The sequence below is a fragment of the Hyalella azteca genome, unplaced genomic scaffold, assembly GCF_000764305.2.
Source record: "Hyalella azteca isolate HAZT.00-mixed unplaced genomic scaffold, Hazt_2.0.2 contig5366, whole genome shotgun sequence".
Lineage (NCBI taxonomy): Eukaryota > Metazoa > Arthropoda > Malacostraca > Amphipoda > Hyalellidae > Hyalella > Hyalella azteca.
Window position 1 is genome coordinate 183,583 of NW_025935560.1, and position 11,187 is coordinate 194,769.

At 39.9% G+C, this 11,187-nt stretch overlaps 1 protein-coding gene and 1 long non-coding RNA gene across 2 annotated transcripts in view; both read right to left on the reverse strand.

The window, feature by feature from the left end:
* The window catches only part of LOC108681167 (sortilin-related receptor), a 39,367-nt gene extending 34,826 nt beyond the window's left edge, over positions 1-4,541 (reverse strand). The window contains exon 1 of the mRNA XM_018170169.2: positions 4,422-4,541. Coding sequence (XP_018025658.2) covers positions 4,422-4,541 — 120 coding nt within the window. The remainder of the gene's footprint in view (positions 1-4,421) is intronic.
* Positions 4,542-5,634: 1,093 nt separating this feature from the next.
* Positions 5,635-7,865, reverse strand: LOC125177866. The gene is made up of 2 exons (XR_007156692.1): positions 7,623-7,865; positions 5,635-5,879 (listed from the first exon to the last, which is right to left on the reverse strand). It is a non-coding gene; the product is annotated as an uncharacterized LOC125177866 (long non-coding RNA).
* Positions 7,866-11,187: the final 3,322 nt, after the last annotated feature.

An 11,187-nucleotide genomic window follows, 5' to 3' on the forward strand; every position in this document is an offset into this window, starting at 1 on the left:
CTCTTAACAAATGTTTTCCAGTTATTCATGCCTGTTTATATTGAATGATGGATGGTTTTCACTGGTTCTCATGTTAATCCTGTCCTTTTATTGCTCAATTTTCATTTTGCTTACTTGAACCATGTTGTGTCCACCCTTGAATAACTTACTTTCTGCAACCCCTTCCATGCATTGATGACTTTGTATGCGACAAAACAGTTTAAACATCCTCCTGATGTCAATATTTCTGGAAGGCTAGTTCTTATGAACGCATTTATTTGACGTTTAGGAGCGGTTGGTGTGGAGCTACAGTCTTCTTGATGAGAACCTAAGATCGCTCGACCAACTCCTGGCCATCAAGAAAGAAGATAAGACATTCCACCTATGAACCAAAATTTGATTTAGATACCAACTTGAAGTTGATGAGCCTTGTGCTTTTCCTAGATACTATGAGTCCAGACATGTAACAATTTTCTAGTTGTTTCTAGGAGTATAGTTACTGATTAGGATGCTAGTGTGACTAGGAGTATAGAAGTATATTTAATGACTTGTGCGACTTAGTAGGACCAGTTGTCTTTCATAATCCACTCATGAATGCCCCGTACATCAGTGAGGGACTCATGTTGTGTCAAGAGTAGTTGAAACTTAAGTCTGACTAGCTAATCTACCAGAAGTGCGAAATTAGGATTTGCAGATTTAATTCTTGGACTGCATAACCGTTTGCTTTTTTCTTGCTGTACTTTACATGTACATGTTCAACATTTAGGTATTGTGTGACCTAGTCTGCTTATACATTCCTGTGCTTGGCACCTATTTGTTTCTGTTTGCTTGCCAAATATCATTTGCTTTCAAAGTGTCCACTAGGCCCTAGATAATCAATAGCTCTCCCAACAGGCCAGGAAATGGCTACAACCCTTTGGGCATACTTCCTGCCATAAGGTAAGAGTTATGGTGCTGAGTGCAGCGTGGTTTGAGTGTGGTGTGCTTGGGTGTGGAATGTGAGAGTGCGTAACTTGGTCCACAAGCCACTCAGCATCGATCTCCATCATTCCACCAGTGGTTAAGTTCTGCCTTGCCAACTGTCACTCCTTGGCTTGTACCTAAAGCCTGGGATGGTTACTACTTGATTTATGATTACTACTGGATTACTACTACCTACTACTAGGGATGGTTACTGCTTGATTTATGGTTGTTAAAACCATAGTTGGCCTTGGCTAATGTTGAGTAAGACATTTTTATTACCCAGCTTGACTTTACTATTATTTCGTAGTTACTCAAAACTACAACGCTGAAAGGCCTCAGTGGTCCACTCATTAGATCACTTAACCCTTTACGCCCTGGCATGACGAATTCGTCACACCAGGGACTAGCTACCTTTTCCAACAATTTCACGTTTTCTGTCATTTTTTTGAAAAATTCACATGAATGAAAAAAGTCTTAGATTTATTTTTTACATATGTGTACCAAGTTTCAAAGTTATCTGTCAGTAAATAACCAAAATATAATTTCCAATGGCAATGTCCAATTTCTTATGGAAATTCTATTTCGGTTATTTACTAACAGATAACTTTGAAACTTGGTACACATATGTAAAAAATAAATCTAAGACTTTTTTGTTTGTAGGAATTTTTCAAAAAAAGTGAAAGAAAATGTGAAATTCTTAGAAAACTGCCAAAAAGGGGGTACTGTAGAAATCTATCTCCTCTTATGATTTTCAAGCTACAACATCGAGACGCATATCATTCGGTACGTAAGGACCATATCTATCGATTGGTCCTTGCTGTTTTTCAAAATTCTAATTTTTGTGGGTGGGGTGGGCATTTTTTGAAAAAAAATTATTTCTCCCCCCACCCTTTTTCAAAATATTTTCAAAACTTTAACGAAATTGAAAAAAAAGCTTCGACCAATCTCTAGATCTTTTATTTGCAAATCTAACGGTTTATTACTCATTGCTGTAGCTTAAAAACTCTGGGAGGAAATAGGTTTGCAGTGACAATAAGTGTGAATGTTCAGTAGAGTGCAACAAAGTCCCGAGCGCCTCGAAATAGGCATTCAAGGTGACATGGATGCAAGACTAGACATTACTGGAACCGAAATTCAGTCAAGGATAGTGGGAACGACTGCATGAGCACCATCCCACATGACAGCAGCCGGGTAACTAAAGATTAGCATCTTCAGGTTGCATATTTATGTGCCCAACCAGTAATTTTCGCCTATATTAAATGTGAAAGAACTCCCCCACCCCTAACACTTTCACGAACTGTCGTCAAGGCATAAATCAACGTAGAGATGATTTTGGTACCATTGGATAGGTCAGAATGTCAGCTTCGAAGTGAGACTTGAAACCGAAAAAGTGAATTTTACGATTTTTGTCCCAGAAATTCAGGGCGTAAAGGGTTAATCCAGACCACCAAGTGGGCTGAACTGACACCACTGCTAGTGTTTCAGTTAGACTAGGTACCATCCAGTTATTGTTGTATCTGCCATTTTGTATTTTGTGTTCTGTTAGTAGTAAATTGTTTAGTGTTTTCCATGTTTCTTGCCTTCCTGAATGTGACTCCTGACCTCATTCAGTATTTGTTTCCATGTCCACGGACTCAAGAGCTACAGTATCGCCTATTTGTGCGGGCTTACCGGGAACCGCTACAGCGGGATGCGGGAAAGAAGCTAGGTATTTAATTTAGTTACATGTTAGCCCATGTGATATGTAGTTCTGCTTGTCTGAACTCTGAATCCACTGTGCAGAGAATGGATGAATATTACAAGATCTTTGGCAAAGCTTTAATAGCAAAATTTACACCTTCAGAAGATCTTGCTGACACATTTAGATTGTAATTCTTGCATTTAATATATTTGTCAGTCTTCGGCCAACTATTTAAAAAAAGTAAGGTTTCCGGTACGTTGGATGGATCAGGATGCAGTAAAGCTTGTCCAGAAATTGGTTGCGATGAGTTCCCGGCAAAAAAAATGTAAACAAAATGTAGTTGTGGTCACATTAGAGCAATCAGACTGCATCATCACATGTTCAGTTTTTCATTACTCAGCGTAAATGGCTTTTCATTAAAAATTACCTAGCGATGCATTTTGAAAATGGTCGGCGACGCTTTGGGCTTAAAAACCCATATATTGGCAACGCTGCTTCCACCTTCTGCACCCTGGCTCTGAATTGCATGTTTAGTGTGCATGATGGAAAACTCTGCTTTGCAGCATAGTTATAATTACTTAATGAAGTTTAGTTCATTGTGGTCAACTTAAGAGACAAATTTTCAACTAACTAATACTTTTTATAAGTCTAATTTTAATTGTTGAGTGAAAGGTGCAGGCATACAACTTCCAAGTGATTAGGTACTTCATAGAAACTGAGCAAGTTAGCGTACGTGTTTTAAGCCTTTAAGAAGTTCATTTTTTTGCCTCAAATAACAGTGTTGGGTAGAAAAAGTGGTCTTGGTGGATTGAAATAATATATGAACCTTTGAAATTAGAATTCCATCCTGCTTTAAGGCAATAGCTGCCTTTTTTTAGCCATCCATATACTGTTATTGTTAGTAGGCACTAATTGCAACATAAAAAATAACATTTCAAAAAGACAAAATAACTGAAAAGATAAAAAATCATTGATTTTATATTTTTGATTTAAAAAAAATTTAAAAATCACCAACCCTGTTTGCATAGTGGCAAAGCAGAGAGTTTTTTAGACTCTACCTCAAGTTCATTTTTGAGTCCTATAAGTAGACCAGTAAAGTATCATTCATGGATAGGGTAAACGCGGTATATTCCAATATCGTAGGTAATTCCGTCACCTCTCCAGCTTTTCCTTTATATTAAGCTTTGTTTTAGTTCCATGCGTTCATTGATGGTTGAAATGGTGACGTCATACATTTGCTTGTCGAAATACTGCAAAAACACTAGGTCTTGGCCATCTAGTGGGAAAATATTGAGATCCAAAGAGAGACGATGCATGCCACGTGGTGAGATCATCGAAAAATGTGTCAAATTTGACAGTTGACATGGCTCTACCAAATAGTGAATAACTGTTTTTATAGGAAGAATATTATGGTTTGAGACTTTTAAATACGTCTGTGAATATATTAGGAATCCTTTAAGTATACTTGTATTTGCTGATTTCAAGTCGTAAATAAATTAATAGATGATTAGGTTGAGATGTTGGATTTAGACACATGAAAACTAATTCCGACACAACTTGAAAGGGCAGTTTAGTACGCTTCGCACGCCGAGGAGGGCACCCTCCGGTCCGCAAATCATCTGCAATTTTTCGAAGCTTTTGTTACAGGATTTCAGTACATGGGCATTACTTCGGCACTGTGCACTGTTGAACAACATTTGGCCTTATGTTATACGCACTTACATTTGGTCCCTTCCACAGGAGTACAATGTCCAGGAATTTTCAGAGATCTGCAAGTCGCAACTGCTGCCGCACCAACAGGCAGTTGGTTGGTCTGGCCACGTTGATCAGGGAGGACGTGCTGCCACGAGCCGAAGATTAGATTTGCAGGGCGGCACCCGTGCGGACTTGACGCACCCGTGACTGCTAACGCAGCCATGACGACCTGGTCCGCAACTCAGCTGCAAGTATTTTGAACTGATAAGATCAAAACATTGAATTGACATGGCCAAAAAAACTAGTTGTTCAGTACTTCAGTATATTTAATTTAGACATTATCGTCAGTTCTTCACTACAATTTTCTGTCTGATATTCCATAAAAACGAAAAGCAACAGCAAGTTCAATAACAGGGACGCTAAGAACATGGATGAACTGCCTATATTACATGTACACGGACATTACATTGGCATTGTATCCTGTTGAGCAACATTTGGCCTTATGTTATATCACTTATATGTACTTACATTTGGTCCCTTCAACAATGGTACAATGCCCGGGACTTCTCAGGGATCTGCAAGTCGCAACTGCTGCCGCTGGTGTGAAGAAGTGTTACATGGAACTGATGTGACTTCCTGTGTTGTGATGGGAGACAAAATGGATTGTGTTGTGCCAATTGGGCGTGAAGAAGTTTGGAAATAGGATTGCATCATGCTTGTCCCTCTAACATGCAAAGAAGAATGTTTCAGTTTTTCAAGATAAGCATTATATGCACTCAATCTTACCTTATGACCTTGACCTTATGATGAGTTCGGGACTTCCTAGTCCCCGGTCACGCTGATGCGCCGCCTTCGTCGTCCTCCGTCTCCGAGTCGTCGTCGGATGTAGCGTTGGACGTGTTCCGTCTATTTGCCCTCCTTTGGGCCAGCTGATGCAAGGTGCTGTTGCTTGTCACTTGCTGATGGTGGTTTCCCATTACTGGGAAACCACCATCTTTCTCAACCACTTGTCCAGTCGTCTTTTGAATGTTGCAAGGGTAAACTCCCCCTCCGCTCAGCGCTTTTGGCAAGGCATTAAAGAGCCTCGGTCCTACCACGGACAGTGATCCCTCACGAAGAGTCTGTACTCTGGCCGCGGCTCGGTAGGATTGTGTTGTGCAAATTGGGTGTGAAGCAGTGTTGCATGGCAGTGATGTCACTACCTGTGTTGTGATAGGAGACAAAATGGATTGTGTTGTGCCAATTGGGTGTGAAGAAGGTTGGAAATAGGATTGCAGCATGCTTGTCCCTCCAGCATGCAAAGAAGAAGGTTTTAGTTTTTCAAGATAAGCATTATATTCACTCAAGTGGTGACGCTTTAGGTGTTTAGTCAAATTACTGTAACTTTTTTTACTGAACTTTACAATTCCCCCACCAAATTTACAAAAATTACATTTAGCCTGAAGAGAACCAACTGAACCATTATCTACAGATTCAACATTTTTAAAGGCAAACTTAATTATAGGATGATGAGTAGGGGTAGCCATGATGTAGACTACAGCTTTAGAAGAAGAAAGATGACCTGAGGAAAAATTACATACATTAAAAATGAAAATAATCAATAATGTGTTATACAGTATATTGTTCAAGATTCAAGAATCAAGCAGGGTTAGCCATGAGGTAAAGTGGTAAACTGTACAGCTTTAGAAGAAGAAATATGACGATTATGACCTGAGGAAAAATTGCATACTTTAAAAATTAAAATAATGTTTTATAAATTGTTCAACATTGATATAATATTAAATTTTTATTTAACCCTTTCACAGGCAAGTTACCATACATGCCATGGTCTGAACCTGATGTGGGCTGATGCGTGATGCCTGATGGTCAAATTATAAAATTTAATATTTTATTTTCATCTACATAAACTCAATTTAATCATAAAAAATTACTTTTGAATTTGGGGAGTGACTGCATGTGTGCATCTGCATTAAACCATTAATGGATTTAATAAATTCAACTTCAAGTGCAATTTAAACCTGCAATAATGCAGCAATATGAATTACAGTCTAGACTCTAGACTCTAGAAAATGTATAAAATAAAAAGAAATAAATATTTTTTTACTTAATAAATTCCTATCATATGATTATATGAATCATAATAATGAATGTCATCTAATATCTATATTATAGTAATTCTTACTTAAGTTACTTTCTTGAATCTTGATTCTTGATTGAACTGAAGAAGGTATGTGTCTAATGTCTATGTGACATTTTACTTTAATAAATTTACGTTAATTGATACTTAATTTTAAAATTCACTGCCATTCAAATTCAATCACCATTCCCCATTGGCATTTGGAACTTCCCAAATAGCCAGACTGCGACTGGACTGGACTGCAAGAGCCAAGCCACTGAAGCCAGTGCCTGTGCCGGCTGTGCCGCAGCAGCAACAAGTGCTAGCAAGGCAGCAGCCAGCAAGGCAGCAGCCAGCAAGGCAGCAGCCAGCAAGGCAGCAACAGCATTCAGCAATGATGCGTCATGAATTCATGAATCATGATCACGATGCGTGAAACGGTGAACGTGTTACGTCTTACGTGATTAGCCTTACATGATGCAACTGCAAGAATCAAGATGCAATATGCATGCAGTTGCAGGGCAGCAGGATGCAGCATGCGATGCGAAGAGCCTCAGATTGCGAGCTGCGACGCCGACACGCAACGATCGTAAATCGTATTATCGTACTAAATGCGGTAACACTAACGGAAGTTTGGAAAATGGAAGTATGGACTATGGAACCTTACACGTCCCGACCGGATCCGACCCGACGTCTGGTCCGGACCCAACGTCTTAAAATTTAAAGTCCCAAATCCAAAGTTCCCAACGGCAACTTCCCATATCCATTCTCAACTTCTAAATTGACCGCCAGAGCGGCCAGAGTCCAGACCAAGAGCTATGAGTAGGATTTAGGAATGTACCTTAGCTTATGTAGGAATTAGGATTCTATATGTATCAAATACATTATTGACTCATGACTTCATGACATCATGACTCATGAGTCATGTCATGAAATGATGACAGATTACATGACTCATCGTCTCACTCTCAGCCTCTCAGGCCTCAATTTAAAATTTACTAAATCTCAACTCACGAGCCATGACTCATGAGCCACGCCCACAGAGCCAACGCCCTCGGCCGACTATCGTGCGTGATCCGGCACACGCACAGACGCACGCACTCATGGTTGATTTCGTTCATATGAAATTAGAAACTAACATTTAATATACAAAAAAACTTATACTACAGTCAACAAAATATCACTTACTGCAATCCTTTGTGCCACAGTGTCAAGACTGCAATGATCCAATGAATCACAGACACCGAGGAAGTTTAGTATCCGAAGTTCCGAACAGAGTTGAAGCCGTTGGGTCGTATAGCAGTAATAGCACAGCGAATGCCAGAGAACGTATCGCGTCAAATGACAATCGAGTACTGGCGCGCATCAGACTCAGAGCGCTCACTGGCAACGATGTTCGAATTTTCGAAACTTCTAGAATATCGAAGTTCGAATTTTCTAGAATATAATTTATTCTGTCGTTAACTCGTTAGTATCGTAAAATTAAATTAAATGTCTTTAAAACCACACGTTACATATATAATTTTAAGAATAAACGTTAGGTCAACTAATTTACGTTTGTTCAGAGATACATTGACTGGCATCGTATTAAATTTTAATAATAATTTTTCCTGTAAAACTTTTATCCATTTTGGATTAAACTTCTTCGGAGACCGGCCGTAAAGTTGTAAGAGAATAGAGATAACTAATTAGGTGCATACGAGCATACCCTTGCTTTTCCTAGCGGAAAAGGTTGAATCGACACTTAGAATAGAATAGAATAGAAGTGTCGGCGTTGAAGAAATAGGCCCATGGCCTGTTGCCGATTCTTGAACTTTTCGTGACTTGATTCACAAGGGATCCGGCCTTTGGAACCCGATCTTTCTACAGCTGAAATCTTTCTACACTTCTCCGAACCCGCCTGCGAACTCGAGCAACTGAAAGACTCATGAGTCCTTCAATACTGAACAGCTGATTTGCTTTAATTTGGGAATGTGATTATTTATTATGGACAAGCTCCCGCAGATTTTAACATGACTTACTTTTAATTTAAAACGAATTTCAATTAACCGACCGAGACCCTCATAATTCCTTTGATGGCGAACGGATATTTTTTTTATTTTTGAATAAGTAGTTATCAATACGCTGTGGTAGGCATTATTAGACAACTTGACATTAATTAGTTTGTAATTAAAACAAATAAACGTATTTTTTAAGCAACCTAAGCACTCATAGCTCCTATTCAGTGCAGAAAAGCCAGGTTTGTCTTCCGTGTGGGTATGAATGAATATGTGAATACCATACCTTTTACGATAAATATTTCGTATATCAACGTACAGTACAGTAGTTAAATAATTTATAATAAATCAATCATATGACTTGAAATAAAGCAGAATTTTAACAGAGGTATTTCTATTTAACCATACGCCAGTCGTACAGCTTTCAGATATGCATCATATGAATAAATTTGATGATAGAAGTTCAAAATTAAACTTTGTGAGCCGCGATGTCTGAGGATGCATTGAATTGTACTGTCCAACATTAAATGTGAGCTCCACATAAGTAAGCCTCTTTAGCGCATTTTCTCATTTATGAAAAAATGCACTATCTAGTCTATTGTGCTCGCCATGTCCGCCTGTCTGTCCGTCCGTCTGTCTGTCAGTCCGTGACTTCATGTTTTCATCGACGAGAAAATGCGTTCTCTAATATTAGACTTTGTCCGTCTGTCCGTCCGCCTGTCTGTCCATCCTCTGTCCGTCCGCCTGTCTGTCCGTCCTCTGTCCGTCCGCCTGTCTGTCCGTCCGTCTATCTGTCAGTCCGTCTGTCTGTCAGTCCGTGACTTCATGTTTTCGTCGACGAGAAAATACGCTCTCTAATATTAGACTTTGTCTGTCCGCCTGTCTGTCCGTCCGTCTGTTCGTCCGTCTGTCCGTCCATCTGTCCGTCCGTCTGTCCGTCCGTCTGTCCGTCCGTCTTTCTGTCAGTCTGTGACTTCATGTTTTCGTCGACGAGAAAATAGCTCTCTAATATTAGACTTTGTCCGTATGTCCGTCCACCTGTCTGTCCGTCCGTCCGCCTGTCTGTCCGTCCGTCTGTCTGTAAGTCTGACTTCATGTTTTCGTCGACGAGAAAATGCGCTCTCTAATATTAGACTTTGTCCATCTATCCATCCGTCCGTCCGTCTGTCTGTCCGTCTGTCAGTCTGTGACTTCATGTTTTCGTCGACGAGAAAATACGCTCTCTAATATTAGACTTTGTCCGTCTGTCCGTCCGTCCGTCTGTTTGTCAGTCCGTGACTTCATGTTTTTGTCGGCAAGAAAATACGCTCTCTAATATTACACTTTGTACAGTAACCGTCTGTCCGACCGTCTGTCATTGGGATCGGTGTGCTTGCTCGCTGCCAGCCGCAGATAGTTTGTAGCGCATATTGCATGGTTGCCAAATGCACTCTTATGGAGTTTCTTTCTGTTAAATATAAATTGCTTTTTCGGATCTCCTGTAATTGATTAAACATGTACATATGAGCAGAGTGATACTAACAATGCTTATAAGTTATAATGGTTATTTTTTATTACTGCGATTAATACAGTTCATGACCATTTCTTATGAATTAAGTCCATAGGAAGTCCATTGCTAATTTTTTGGTTTGGACAACCAATAGGCGTTTAAGAACGGTTGGAGCGGTATTCTTTTGACTTACCCAACCAATCAGCTGCGTAGCGGCGATCAGCCGCAGCCTGCAGCACGTAGCGCTGCCGCAGTGCCGCAGCAGCCCGCAGTGGTGGAGAAGAATTCGTGGCAGAAGGTGTAGTGACCTTGACGCTCCAGTTATGACAGAGCGCTCCAATTTCCCAAAAGCTCATGTTCTTTTATTTATACTATTACTATAGAATGCCACCATGATCCTGGCGTATGCGTACATACTTACCTGGAATACCTTGATTTTTTTATTGTTTTATTGGCGTACACTCATTGTTTTATTGGCGTACACTCAGCCACGCTACGTTGAAGCCTCCGGCGTACGTGCTGCACCATCCTGGGTATGGCACGTGTGTTTGTGACGATTGCCAGGCATCAATCATAAAGTACATGTGCCTGTGTCGATCATGCAGCATTGCCGACGGTTACACTTCCGTTTTTAGCAAGCATATTGGCAACTTTCTTCCCTGGCGTACTGGCGTACATCCCAAAACGAACCTCCGGCGTACACGCCATAGTGGCAAAGCAGAGAGTTCTTTAGACTCTCCCTCAAGTTCATTTTTGAGTCCTATAAGTAGACCAGTAAAGTATCATGGATACCAGCTTTATCATACTTAAGAAATTGGTTTAAATCTTGATTGAATTAGGAAATTAAAAACGAACTGATTCTAAAGAAGCTCTGGTTTGCCACTATGGTACACGCTGCACCTTCCTGACCATGGCTTTTTTATAAGTGAACTTCCATTCTTAGAATTCCAGCCTGAATTACCGCATTTACCCTAACTAAATTTTTATAATAATATTGCATAATAAAATTGATGGAAAATACAATACTAGTACAAGAAACAAATGTCTAATGATCAAATTAAGTGATAACAACAAGAGTTAAATATAAATAATGGTTTGAGCTGGCTCGCAGGCCTACTCCTACCTACTACTGCCTCTTCTCATGAAGAGAAGAGGAGGGGGGAGGGGGCCGAGGGGCGAGAAAGCCAGCCGGGTTCTTGAAAATTAAATTAGACACTTAACTTATATACGCGTAGTAAAACGGTAGTATACAGAAAAGCAAATTCAA